At 46.3% G+C, this 12,500-nt stretch overlaps 1 protein-coding gene across 1 annotated transcript in view; it reads left to right on the top strand.

The window, feature by feature from the left end:
- The window catches only part of LOC143275498 (uncharacterized), a 145,834-nt gene that overhangs the window by 117,642 nt on the left and 15,692 nt on the right, over positions 1–12,500 (top strand). Inside the window, exons 3-4 of the mRNA XM_076579649.1 lie at positions 9,726–9,866; positions 11,485–11,650. Of these exons, the coding sequence (XP_076435764.1) occupies positions 9,726–9,866; positions 11,485–11,650 (307 nt within the window). The remainder of the gene's footprint in view (positions 1–9,725; positions 9,867–11,484; positions 11,651–12,500) is intronic.

The raw sequence follows: 12,500 nt of genomic DNA on the forward strand, positions 1-12,500 counted from the left end.
CGTGGACATACCACCAGTTGTTTCCATCCGGAAAATGCTGTCAACCAGCGTGTCACCCACTGTCAGTAAAAACACGTCGTTAGTCCTCTGCATGCTTGTAGTTAGAGAGGACTCGTTGGTTGGAATATGAAGGTAACCTGTAATTAAAATTGTTCGGTGGCTTCTCACCAAGGCGGAGTGTATTCATTCACGCAGAGAAATCCAAATCCTCATAGTTTCAGTTTCAGTTTCACTTTCTCAAGGAGGCGTCACTGCGTTCGGACAAATCCATACACGCTACACCACATCTGTTGAGCAGATGCCTGACCAGCAGCATAACCCAACGCGCTTAGTCAGGCCTTGAGTGCATGCTTACATATTTGTGTACCTATGAAAGTGGATTTCATTTTATGTAATTTCGCCAGAGGACAACACTCTCGTTGCCATGGGTTCTTTTTCAGTGCGCCAAGTGCGTGCTGCACACGGGACCTCGGTTTATCGTCTCATCCGAAAGACTAGACGCTCAGTTTGATTTTCCAGTCAAACTTAGGAGAAAGGGCGAGAGCGGGATTCGAACCCACACCCTCACGGACTCTCTGTATTGGCAGCTGAGCGTCTTAACCATTCTGCCACCTTCCTCCTTCCACCTTCCTCCTGCCAAATCCTCATAAACAGAGAGAAATGACGGGTTCATGTGCATTCAAATGATGTCCAGGTTCGCGGCTTTGAACGTGGCAGATTAGTGAAGGGTTAATGTGCTGTCAAATTATATCCAGTCTCGTGTCTATAAACGTGGCAGATAAATCAAATTGTCGTGAGCTATCATCACGACGCTTACTGCGAGAAAGAGACTGAGAGACGGACAGACTGGCAGGCAGATAGACTGACAGACAGGCAGGTAGATAGACAAGGAGACAGACAGACAGGCAGGTAGACAAACAGACTGACAGATGCACACACATCGTGAGGATAAACAGTATCAAGAGTATTCAAAGACAGCAGACCAGAAATGATAATCAAACTAAGGAATGGAGCGAACGAATCAGAAATGGTGTGGAGTTGCATTAAAAGAGTGATTGTAAATAACCAGGAAAACAGCAGCCAGCTTCGAGAGAATTCGAGAAAATCGTTTAAGATTTCACCGCCAGCAAACGCTGCCAGTTATGTGCAATGTCCTGTTGCCGAGAACTCGTCTTTCGAACGCCTGATCGAACTCTTCCGTCCAGCCTTTCAAGTTCGGTTAAGATTTTATTTGATCGATTTTTCTTCTTGCATCTTTGAACCTGTCTCTTGCTGATTCTGTCAAATGGTTTGCCCGGTCTTATTTTTTCTTCACTTCTCTCTCTCTCTCTCTCTCTCTCTCTCTCTCTCTGTGTGTGTGTGTCTCCAGACCTGTCATGGGACAAAGTTATCCATGAAATAATAGCCCGTTAGCCAATTGCTGTGAGGAAAAGCGAATGCCTTCCCCCAGAATTTCTAACCCGGACAACTTTTTTTTTTTTGCTTCATCTCAAGTGATGACGGAGACTTTAATCACGTTGACAACCACCAAGAATCTTACAATTGTCTGCTGTCTTCGTGGCCTGATGAGAGTCTTGTCTTCAGATGCTGCCAGTGTTGACGGTCTGCTCATTCACCTTCACGTTTTTTTTTGTTTTTTTTTAATTTCTCAGATCTCCGAGGATATAAAGAATTGAACTGATAACCCTCCACCACTCACTCCCCATTCTCTTACGGAATTCCACAAGCTGTAGCCTCCTCCAGATTCCCCTGCGAGCCACACTTTTGACACGTGCAACAGTTTCGATTTGGAACAAAATTAATTAATTTTGAACGGAAGCCAGCTCATGGACTGCATTTGACTTGGCGGTTGTTCACTGCGGCAATACTCGAACGTACTCAACGAACCCATTGCTTCAAAGAAAGGAGAGGAATGATTTACATGCATACAAAAGACGCTGCTTTCTGAAACTGATGATAACCCCCAACCCCCCACCCCCGCCCCCATTAGTAGCTAAATTCTATGTATACAAATGTAGAATCAACAAAGTAAAACCGACACTACAAATGTTCAAAAAAGACCTCAAACAGGCATATGATGTAGAGAAGTATGCCTTTACCATAACTATGGAATATAACAAGTTTGTGGAAAAATGGGCACTTTATAACTGTTTAATACAAGATTAAGCTACACAATGCTACCATAGAATTTTGCCATTGAACATACTATTGTTTTGCTGTTGTGGACTTGTCAGTACTTAGAACTTAATTATATGCTTACCCTATACTTTCTAATGCACAAAATATATAAAATCGGCATCTGTAAACCTTTGTCTGAATAAAAAATGTTGAAAAAAAAATCATATAGCCGCGTAATAGGTTTATTTCATTTTTTTGATAACTTGGAGACTGGTAACAACAGAGAAAAAAAGGGGGAAGATAGAGATACTCGCAGAGACAGAGAAGAGAGAGGGGGGGGGGGGGGGGGGAGGAACAAGCCGAAGACCACTCAGCAATCAGTACAATTCATACAGTCTATAACCAACACTCGGCTTATATCACAGATTGACATAAGTTTACATTTGGGCCAACAGCAAAGTGAGAGCTGTATTATCAGTGGTGTTTCTCCAGTCAATGGGAAACCATTTACAGCTTAGTCTTTTGTGAAGGACTATGACTCTCAAACTAGGAGGCAAAATTGCACTGGCTCTTAGTGCTGCAGCCTTGTGGGCTAGTTGGCCTTTGGGAACCATCCCAACGCCGACTGTCTTAAAACCCTCTTGGCCGAGAGAGTGGGGATGTACTTGGGCAAAACACTCTCCACTATAATCAAATTCTAGCCCAAATAGTCGGAACAGCAGTTGCCTCCTCTGCTGTTCTGATGGTCATAGTCGGACACGACTGACTATCATATATATAAGCCATCCCTTCATGCTGTCCGTAGCAAGCCTAAAACCAGTTTCAAATAATTCAAGAACACCCCCCCCCCCCCCCCACCCCCAAAGAATTCAGACTTTATATCAGCGTCAAAACTAACCAAGCCAACTGGATACTGAGTTAAATATGTCAGCCAACGTGCTGGTACACATCATGCACCTTCTTCCTTCATGGGCTGCCAGTCCCCTGTTCACTCGTATACATTGTATTGTATTGTATTGTATTGTGTTGTGTTGTATTGTATTTCTTTTTTTATCACAACAGATTTCTCTGTGTGAAATTCGGGCTGCTCTCCCCAGGGAGAGCGCGTCGCTATACTACAGCGCCACCCATTTTTTGGTATTTTTTCCTGCGTGCAGTTTTATTTGTTTTTGCTATCGAAGTGGATTTTTCTACAGAATTTTGCCATGGACAACACTTTTGTTGCCGTGGGTTCTTTTACGTGCGCTAAGTGCATGCTAGCACACGGGACCTCGGTTTATCGCCTCATCCGAATGACTAGCGTCCAGACCACCACTTAAGGTCTAGTGGAGGGGGAGAAAATACTGGCGACTGAGCCGTGATTCGAACCAGAGCGCTCAGATTCTCTCGCTTTCTAGGCGGACGCGATACCTCTAGGCCATCACTCCACATGCACGAACGGGCTTTTACGAGCATGACCACTGTTTTTGTTGTTGTTGTTGTTGTTTTAACTCGTCATATAGGCAACCATACTCCATTTTCGGAGGTGGATAATACGACACATGTTTCCTTCAGGAAGTGAGAGATGGGAAAAAGGAGCCGGGGAGGAAGAGGAATGGGGTGGGGGGCAGGGGGGTGGTGGTGGTGGGGGGGGGGGGGGGTAGCAAGAAGCAGCGAGCAACAAATCAGAAAGAACAGATGAAATCGGAGCGGACCAATCAGATCAGGAGAAGGGGAGAGAATCGGGGCAGCGTGCAGAGCCCCCCCCCCCCCTTCACACACACACACAGAACATCTCCTCCCGCCTGAAGCAGTTCGCCCTGGTCCTGACCGAAGAGACTAGGGAGTTATCGCCCATTAAATTTCAGCCCCACCGAGCGCTGTCTGCAACGCGCAGTTTCCTGTTCCTGACAAATGGCCGTTTCACACGTCTGGTCCGACTCCTCAACGCCACCCCGCTCACCATCTCTGCTGTGATTGAAATTTATCTGATATAGATTTCTACCGCACCGTGCCCCCCACTTCCACGGCCAATAGCAATGGTCCCCCTTTATTTCTGCCATGCTGCTGGTTCCCGGCAGAGTGTATTCAGCCTTGTCCTCTCTCTCCTAGGTTCTGTCTCCTTACTCCTCGTCCTGAGCGAGATGAGAGGCCTCGTGTCCATGAGGTGATCATTCACCAGCCAGTGCTCTCTCAAAGCATGCTCTCCCTTGGAAACTTGGAAACTCCAAATGAATATTATTCTACAGAATGATTGATATCGTGGTGTGTTTTTTTTTCTCAGACATTTTTTTTTCAATTTAAAAAAAAAATTGCCAGCATTCTTGGAAAGGTGATCTGTTACCATGGACTCAACTGAAAGAAGGAAATTGATGAAATGATCAGCTGCATTGTTTTTTCGCTTTCACCCCCCCCCCCCCCCCCCCACCCCCAACACCCCCTGTTTGGATTGAGAAAGATTGGTATCGGGTGTGGGGGGTTGGGGGTGGGGGTTGGGGTAGTTCTTGTGAATCACTGCAATAAACTCTGCAGGAAGTAAGTTTTTTCTCTCTCTCTCTCCCTCTCTCTCTTCTTCTTCTTCTTCTGCTCCCCCCCCCCCTTTCTCTCTCTCCTTCTGCTTCTTCTCCTTCTTTGTCGCTATTGTTATGTCAAGCTTTGTCTCTGATACCGATCTTGCAAAACAAAAAAAGTGACAAGACTGAGAATTTAACATCCCTGCAACTATCATCTGCTGACTGGGAGGGAAATATACACACAATGAGGGAGGGGGAGGGGAGGGGGGGGCGGAAGGGAGGGTGCTCAAACCCAGCAGGTAATATGTAGAAATACAATAAGGAAAAAAAAAAATGCTGTAATCCCTTCCGACAGGACGGGAGCTGTCATGAACAGATCCAGATGGATGAGATGCTGTTGAAGCCACCCAGGCAAGCAGTGTGCCGAAGGCTCCCCGTTACAATCCCATCCTCTGCACGTGCTGTCCGTTGTGTGCAATTTCCTGCCTCCTCTGTGAAATGACGCGCGTTTCAAACGGCTTGCTGTACGAACTTTTCGCCCAGCCTCTCACTCTCACCCTCAGTGAAAGTTCCTAGCTGTATCGATGTGTCCCTCCCGCCAGTACTGTTTTCCATTTCCTTGCTAACTTCCTTCCTAGGCTGAACTTGTCCAGCATCTCTTCCCGCCCGCCACTACCCCCCACCTCTTCCCTCCCTCCCTCCCTCAACCGCCTTCCGCCACTACCCCCCACCCCTTCCCTCCCTCCCTCCCTCCCTCCCTCAACCCCCTTCCGCCACTATCCCCCCACCCCTTCCCTCCCTCCCTCTCTCAACCCCCTTCTGTCACTATCCCCCACCCCCTCCCTCCCTCCCTCAACCCCCTTCCGTCACTATCCCCCACCCCTTCCCTCCCTCCCTCCCTCCCTCCCTCAACCCCCTTCCGTCACTATCCCCCACCCCTTCCCTCCCTCCCTCCCTCCCTCAACCCCCTTCCGCCACTACCCCCCACCCCTTCCCTCCCTCTCTCCCTCCCTCAACCCCCTTCCGCCACTATCCCCCACCCCTTCCCTCCCTCCCTCCCTCCCTCAACCCCCTTCCGTCACTATCCCCCACCCCCTCCCTCCCTCCCTCAACCCCCTTCCGCCACTACCCCCCCACCCCTTCCCCTCCCTCCCTCAACCCCCTTCCGTCACTATCCCCCCACCCCCTCCCTCCCTCCCTCAACCCCCTTCCGTCACTATCCCCCACCCCCTCCCTCCCTCAACCCCCTTCCGCCACTATCCCCCACCCCTTCCCTCCCTCCCTCCCTCCCTCAACCCCCTTCCGCCACTACCCCCCACCCCTTCCCTCCCTCCCTCTCTCCCTCAACCCCCTTCCGTCACTATCCCCCACGCCCTCCCTCCCTCCCTCAACCCCCTTCCGCCACTATCCCCCACCCCTTCCCTCCCTCCCTCTCTCCCTCAACCCCCTTCCGTCACTATCCCCCCACCCCTTTCCTCCCTCCCTCAACCCCCTTCCGCCACTATCCCCCACCCCTTCCCTCCCTCCCTCTCTCCCTCAACCCCCTTCCGCCACTATCCCCCCACCCCTTTCCTCCCTCCCTCCCTCTCTCAACCCCCTTCCGCCACTATCCCCCACCCCTTTCCTCCCTCCCTCCCTCTCTCAACCCCCTTCCGTCACTATCCCCCACCCCTTCCTCCCTCCCTCCCTCAACCCCCTTCCGTCACTACCCCCACCCCTTCCCTCCCTCCCTCCCTCCCTCAACCCCCTTCCGTCACTATCCCCCACCCCTTTCCTCCCTCCCTCCCTCCCTCAACCCCCTTCCGCCACTACCCCCCCACCCCTTTCCTCCCTCTCTCCCTCAAACCCCTTCCGCCACTATCCCCCACCCCTTCCTCCCTCCCTCCCTCAACCCCCTTCCGCCACTACCCCCCACCCCTTTCCTCCCTCCCTCCCTTCCTCAACCCCCTTCCGCCACTACCCCCCACCCCTTTCCTCCCTCTCTCCCTCAAACCCCTTCCGCCACTACCCCCCACCCCTTTCCTCCCTCCCTCCCTTCCTCAACCCCCTTCCGCCACTACCCCCCACCTCTTCCCTCCCTCCCTCCCTCCCTCAACCCCCTTCCGCCACTACCACCCACCCCTTCCCTCCCTCCCTCCCTTCCCCCAGTTGTTGCCCTGTTTGAAATAAAAAGTCTACCCCCCCCCCCACCCCCTTCCGCCCTTCATGTTGGAAACAGCGGTCCACTTCTCTGGCGCCTCGCAATAAAGACAGTTTCGGTGAGGTGATGAAATTGCTCGTTGCTCAGTTGCTCAGTGGACGAGACGCACTGTCCAGACCCATATCAGTCCCCTGAGGTTGCTAGACCCTGACAAATTGCTCAGCACGACCAACTATCCACACACTGTGCATAAATCAGCAGGGGGTTTTCTGTGCACTTTGTGGCGTGTCGTGGTGTAGACTTTCTGAAGCCATGATCCAGGGTCTGCCTTAATATTGTGCTCCGTTTTTTTTTGAATTGATCGCCGTCTTACGAACCTGATTTATGGTGTTGAGGTCGCACGTTGGTGTTGACAAATTCTGTCAAATTCTGTGTTTTAAACCATTCCTCTATTCATCTGTCTCTGTCTCTCTCTGTGTTTCTGTCTCTGTCTATGTCTCTGTCTCTCTGTCTGTCTCTCTGTCTGTCTCTGTCTGTCTGTCTCTCTCTCTCCTATATTTTTTTAAATCTTTTTCTTCTTATTTTTTCTCTTTTTTAATTACTGATGGCTTGATGTGGAAGTGGAGGTGTTTGTACGTGTGTGTGTGTGTGTGTGTGTGTGCGTGCGTGCGTGCGTGCGTGCGTGCGTACGTGAGTGCGTGCGTGTGTGCGTGCGTACGTGCGTGCGTGTGTGCGTGCGTACGTGCGTGCGTGTGTACGTGTGTGTGTGCGTGTGTGTGTGTGTGTGTGTGTGTGTGTGTGTGTGTGTGTGTGTGTGTGTGTGTGTGTAGGTGCAAGCGTAAGACAGAGAAGAGACAGACGACGACACACGGGAGGAAAGGTCAATGAAAAGTCTGAACACTTTTTGTTTTCTGCATCATACATCGACATCAGATCGATCTTAGAAAGGAATGGCAGCAAGAAAAAGAAAGAAAGAAAGAAAAAGAAAAGAATAAACGAAGAAAAAAACACGACTGTTCAGGACATGAAAAGAATGACAGCAAGAAAAGAAAGAAAGAAAGAAGGAAAGAAATTAAAAAAAGAACGAAAGAAAGAGAGATAGACAAAGAAAGAAAGAAAATGAAAAAAAAGAGATAGACAAAGAAAGAAGAAAATTAAAGAAAAGAGAGATAGACAAAGAAAGAAAGAAAATGAAAAAATAGAGAGATAGACAAAGAAAGAAAGAAAAAGAAAAAAACACAACCAAAAACAAAAATAAAAAAATAAAAGACAAAAAACGAAAGAAAAAAAGACCACCAGTGTCCACACTTCACACGCTTCGCGGATGACGTCACTAATGGCTCCGCACTGTCCCGGCATCCTCTTCGCGACTTCCGCTCGCTCGCGCGCTGCTATAGAGTCCCCGATCGACCGGATGTGGGCGATTCGGCATGAGAGGGGGATTGTGGGCGGAAGTTCTCCTTGATTGATTCTTGAATGGGCTGCCTGGCTTCATACGCCATTGTGGTGGTGGTGGTGGTGGTCCCTTTTCTTTTCTGTATGTGTGTGTGTGTGCGCGCGCGCGCGTCCGTGCGCGCGAACGAGTATATCGACCTCTATCTCATTCTGTCGTCCGGTCTCCCTCCCTCCCCTCTCTCTCTCTTCCTTACTCTTTCTCTCTCTCTCTCTCTCTCTCTCTGGCGTGCCATAAAATTAAATCTTCTAAAGTCATCATCTTTATCCATATCTGATTACACACAGCTAGATATTCCCCCCCACTTGAATCGAAGCTTATTCATTACAAGGCACATCTGTTTAAAGTCATATCTGGCACTGCTTCTCCTTCTTTAAGAATTAAACTCGTAACGAACCCGGTCTGTCCTACACACAAGATCACAGTACCACTCTATAGAGTTGATCTATTCAATTCTAGAATTATTTATTCAGGAGGATCCTTGTGGAATATATTGTTATCTACTATTAAAACTCATGAAATGAAAACTCTGCCTGTCAAGCATCAAGCTTCGCAGCTGTGGTGCAGCGTGTATGTATTTGTCCGAACGCAGTGACGCCTCCTTGAGAAACTGAAGTCAAGTCGGGTCAAGTCAGCATTTTCATTTCATGATGATAAATTGATAAATAATAAATTGAGAGAGAGAGAGAGAGAGAGAGAGAGAGAGAGAGAGAGAGAGAGAGAGAGAGAGAGAGAGAGGGGAAACAAGCAGATGAAAAGCAACAATAACAACAAAATGAATATATATATATATATACCAGAATATTGTGATAAAGAAATACACAGTTGTATTTCCATTTCACACACACACACACACACCATGAACACAAATTCTCAGACACAATTACACCATGCCCATCCCACCCACATGCACATGTTCCTTCATATAGTGCAAAATCCTTGCCAACACAAGCATATACAAAACATTTCACAATTAATAACAGGAGTATTTGACCAACAGATCAAAATTTGTATTACTGTTAATCGTTTTCAGTGAGGTGATTCTTCAGATTTTTCTTAAACACGTTTTTAATTTACGATACTTTTCAGAGTGAGTGGGAGATTATTCCATTAATTTCCACCAGAATACAAAAAGCTGGATTTGTAAAGGTTGTTTCTTTCTGTGGGTAACTGAAACTGAAACTTGTGTGTTCATTTATCAATGCGTGTTGTTTAGTGCGTGCCGAATCGCCCACATTATTATTATTTTTTTTTTTTCATTACTACTACCCTTTTTATATCATAATTATTATTTATTTATTTATTTATGTAAGCTTATCTATAATTTATTCACCTTTTTTTTTCTTTTTCTTTTTTTTCCTTTTTTTCTCAAGGCCTGACTAAGCGCGTTGGGTTACGCTGCTGGTCAGGCATCTGCTTGGCAGATGTGGTGTAGCGTATGTGGATTTGTCCGAACGCAGTGACGCCTCCTTGAGCTACTGAAACTGAAACAAGTGAGTGTGTTTTTCTTCTTTGTCTCCAGGGAGACGGAGGGTAGCATGGACATCTCGGCCTTTGAGTACTTCCGGAAGTTCGGTAGACACCTGGAGCTGGGGGAGTGCCCGCAGAGAGAGAGACTCATCACCCTCCGGAACGGGTCCACTGTGGTCAAGCACGAGGCGTGGTGAGTCCATCTTGTGTCTGTCTGCTTGGTTTTTTGTTTTAGCCCGGTGTTCGGTTGTCTCACTGTGTGTGTGTGTGTGTGTGTGTGTGTGTGTGTGTGTGTGTGTGTGTGTGTCCGTGGTAAACTTTAACATTGACATTTTCTCTGCAAATACTTTGCCAGTTGACACCAAATTAGGCATAAAAATAGGAAAAATTCAGTTCTTTCCAGTCATCTTGTTTAAAACAATATTGCACACACACACAAAAAATTAAGCCTAATTATATGCAAACTGCATTTACTGTTATATTTATATTTTTTGTATTCTCTAAACTTGGCACTTTGATCTGATATTCTGACCCAACAACAAGAGCAGTCATTATTATCATTTTCTGTTCAAACAGGAACTTCTTTTGCTCAGCATGGAAGTTTTATTTATTTTGCAAACGTTTTGGTGCAGATAGTAAAAAAGGGAAATTACTCTATAATTAATGCTAGGGGGACTTAATTTGCTTTAAACTGATCTTTCTCATCTTAAACATTACATTTTGAAATTATACTCAATATATAAAAAGCTTGGATTTTTTTAAAAGTGTATCACAAGTGAGTCTTGAAGGCCTTGCCTCTCTTGTTATCGTATGTGTGGGTGGTGGGGTGCGGCGGTAAAATTACACTGGCTCTTAGCGCTGCAGCCTTGGGGGCTAGTTGGCCTTTGGGAACCATCCCAACGCTGACTGTCCTAAAACCCTCTTGACCGAGAGAGTGGGGATGTAACTTGGGCAAGACACTCTCCACTATAATCAAATTCTGGCCCAGATAGTCGGGACAGCAGTTGCCTCCTCTGCTGTTCTGATGGTCATAGGCAAGACAAGACTGGCTGTCATGCATATTATCATACGTTTGTATATGTGTATTTGATTTTACATGTATTGTTTGTGTGTATGCATTCGTATGTGCGCACTATGATGTATGTATGTGTGTGTATGTGCGAACTCTATGCAGTGGTATAAAACAGTTTCGCAGGTGCTGGACTGAATGTATGCTTCACATAATCACCGTAAACATTTTAGTTTTTACACAATGTAGTATAATAAAACTATAACACACAACACACACACACACACACACACACACATATATATATATATATATATATATATATATATATATATATATATATATATATATATATATAACCAACAACTGAGAGCTGTCCACTTGACAGTATTATCATTATCGTACTTATTCTGATGAGGAGGAGGAGGAATTTTGTTTAATGTCCCGTCACACATATCGGTGATTGAAGACATTTTGTTAAAGTATTTATGAATACATTTGAGTATTATCGGTTAGAAGGGGTGGGAGATGTGAATGAGTGGAGGGTTGGGGGTGAAATGAGGGTGAAATTTGGAAGAAAAAAAATTCTAAAATCAGTTACAGGAAATTACTTAAAGGACTTCGTAAAAGAGAAGTCGTTAAACTGACAAGCGAAACAACTGATAATGAATTCTGGTGATATTTTCTCCGTGTTTTATTATCTCTCTTCTCTCTCTCTCTCTCTCTCTCTCTCTCTCTCTCTCTCTCTGTCTCTCTCTCTCTCTCTCTGTCTCTCTCTCTCTCTGTCTTAATGTTCCCACAGCATCACCCAGCGGATGAAGGGCAACGTGACCAACTTCCCCAGGGTGCACAACAATACCAGCCTGGTGGAGATCCCCTCGGCCAACAGCCTGGTGGCCTACCTGGGGCTGTGTGGAGGGGAGGCAGCCTCCTACCTCGGGCTCCTCAACACTGGAGACTGCATTGCTGTGAGTGTCTGGGTAGTTGGGGGGGCGGGGGGGGGGGGGTTGATGTTTTTGACTCACTTGTGTAAACAAAGTGAGTCTATGTTTTGACCTGGTGTTCGGTTGTCTCTGTGTGTCTGTGTGTCCGTGGTAAACTTTAACATTGACATTTTCTCTGCAAATACTTTGTCAGTTGACACCAAATTTGGCATAAAAATAGGAAAAATTCAGTTCTTTCCAGTCATCTTGTTTAAAACAATATTGCACCTCTGGGATGGGCAAAAAAAAAGAAGAAAAAAAAAGCCTAATTATATGCAAACTGCATTTTACTATTATATTTATATTTTTTGCATTCTCTAAACCTGGCACTTTGATCTGATATTCTGACCCAACAACAAGAGCAGTCATTATTATCATTTTTTGTTCAAACAGGAACTTCTTTTGCTAAGCATGGAAGTTTTATTTATTTTGCAAACGTTTTGGTGCAGATAGTAAAAAAGAAGGGGAAATTACTCTGTAATTAATGTTAGGGGACTTAATTTGCTTTAAACTGATCTTTCTCATCTTAAACTTTACATTTTGAAATTATACTCAAAACATAAAAAGCTTGTGTGTTTTACTCTCAGTCACAAGTGAGTCTTGAAGGCCTTGCCTCTCTTGTTTTTAGTGTGACACACACATTACACACTCACACATCGCTTTAAATGTTTTGGGATTTCTTCTGTTTTTCTTCTTTCTAACTTTACGCTCACATATCGCTGTAAGTGTCGGGGGGATGCGGGGGGGGGGGGGGGGGATTTTCGTTTGTTTTCCTCCTCCTAACATTACGCTAACACATCGCTGTAAGTGTCTGGGGATTTTCGTTTTTCCTCTT

The sequence above is a fragment of the Babylonia areolata genome, chromosome 30, assembly GCF_041734735.1.
Source record: "Babylonia areolata isolate BAREFJ2019XMU chromosome 30, ASM4173473v1, whole genome shotgun sequence".
NCBI classification, from domain to species: domain Eukaryota; kingdom Metazoa; phylum Mollusca; class Gastropoda; order Neogastropoda; family Buccinidae; genus Babylonia; species Babylonia areolata.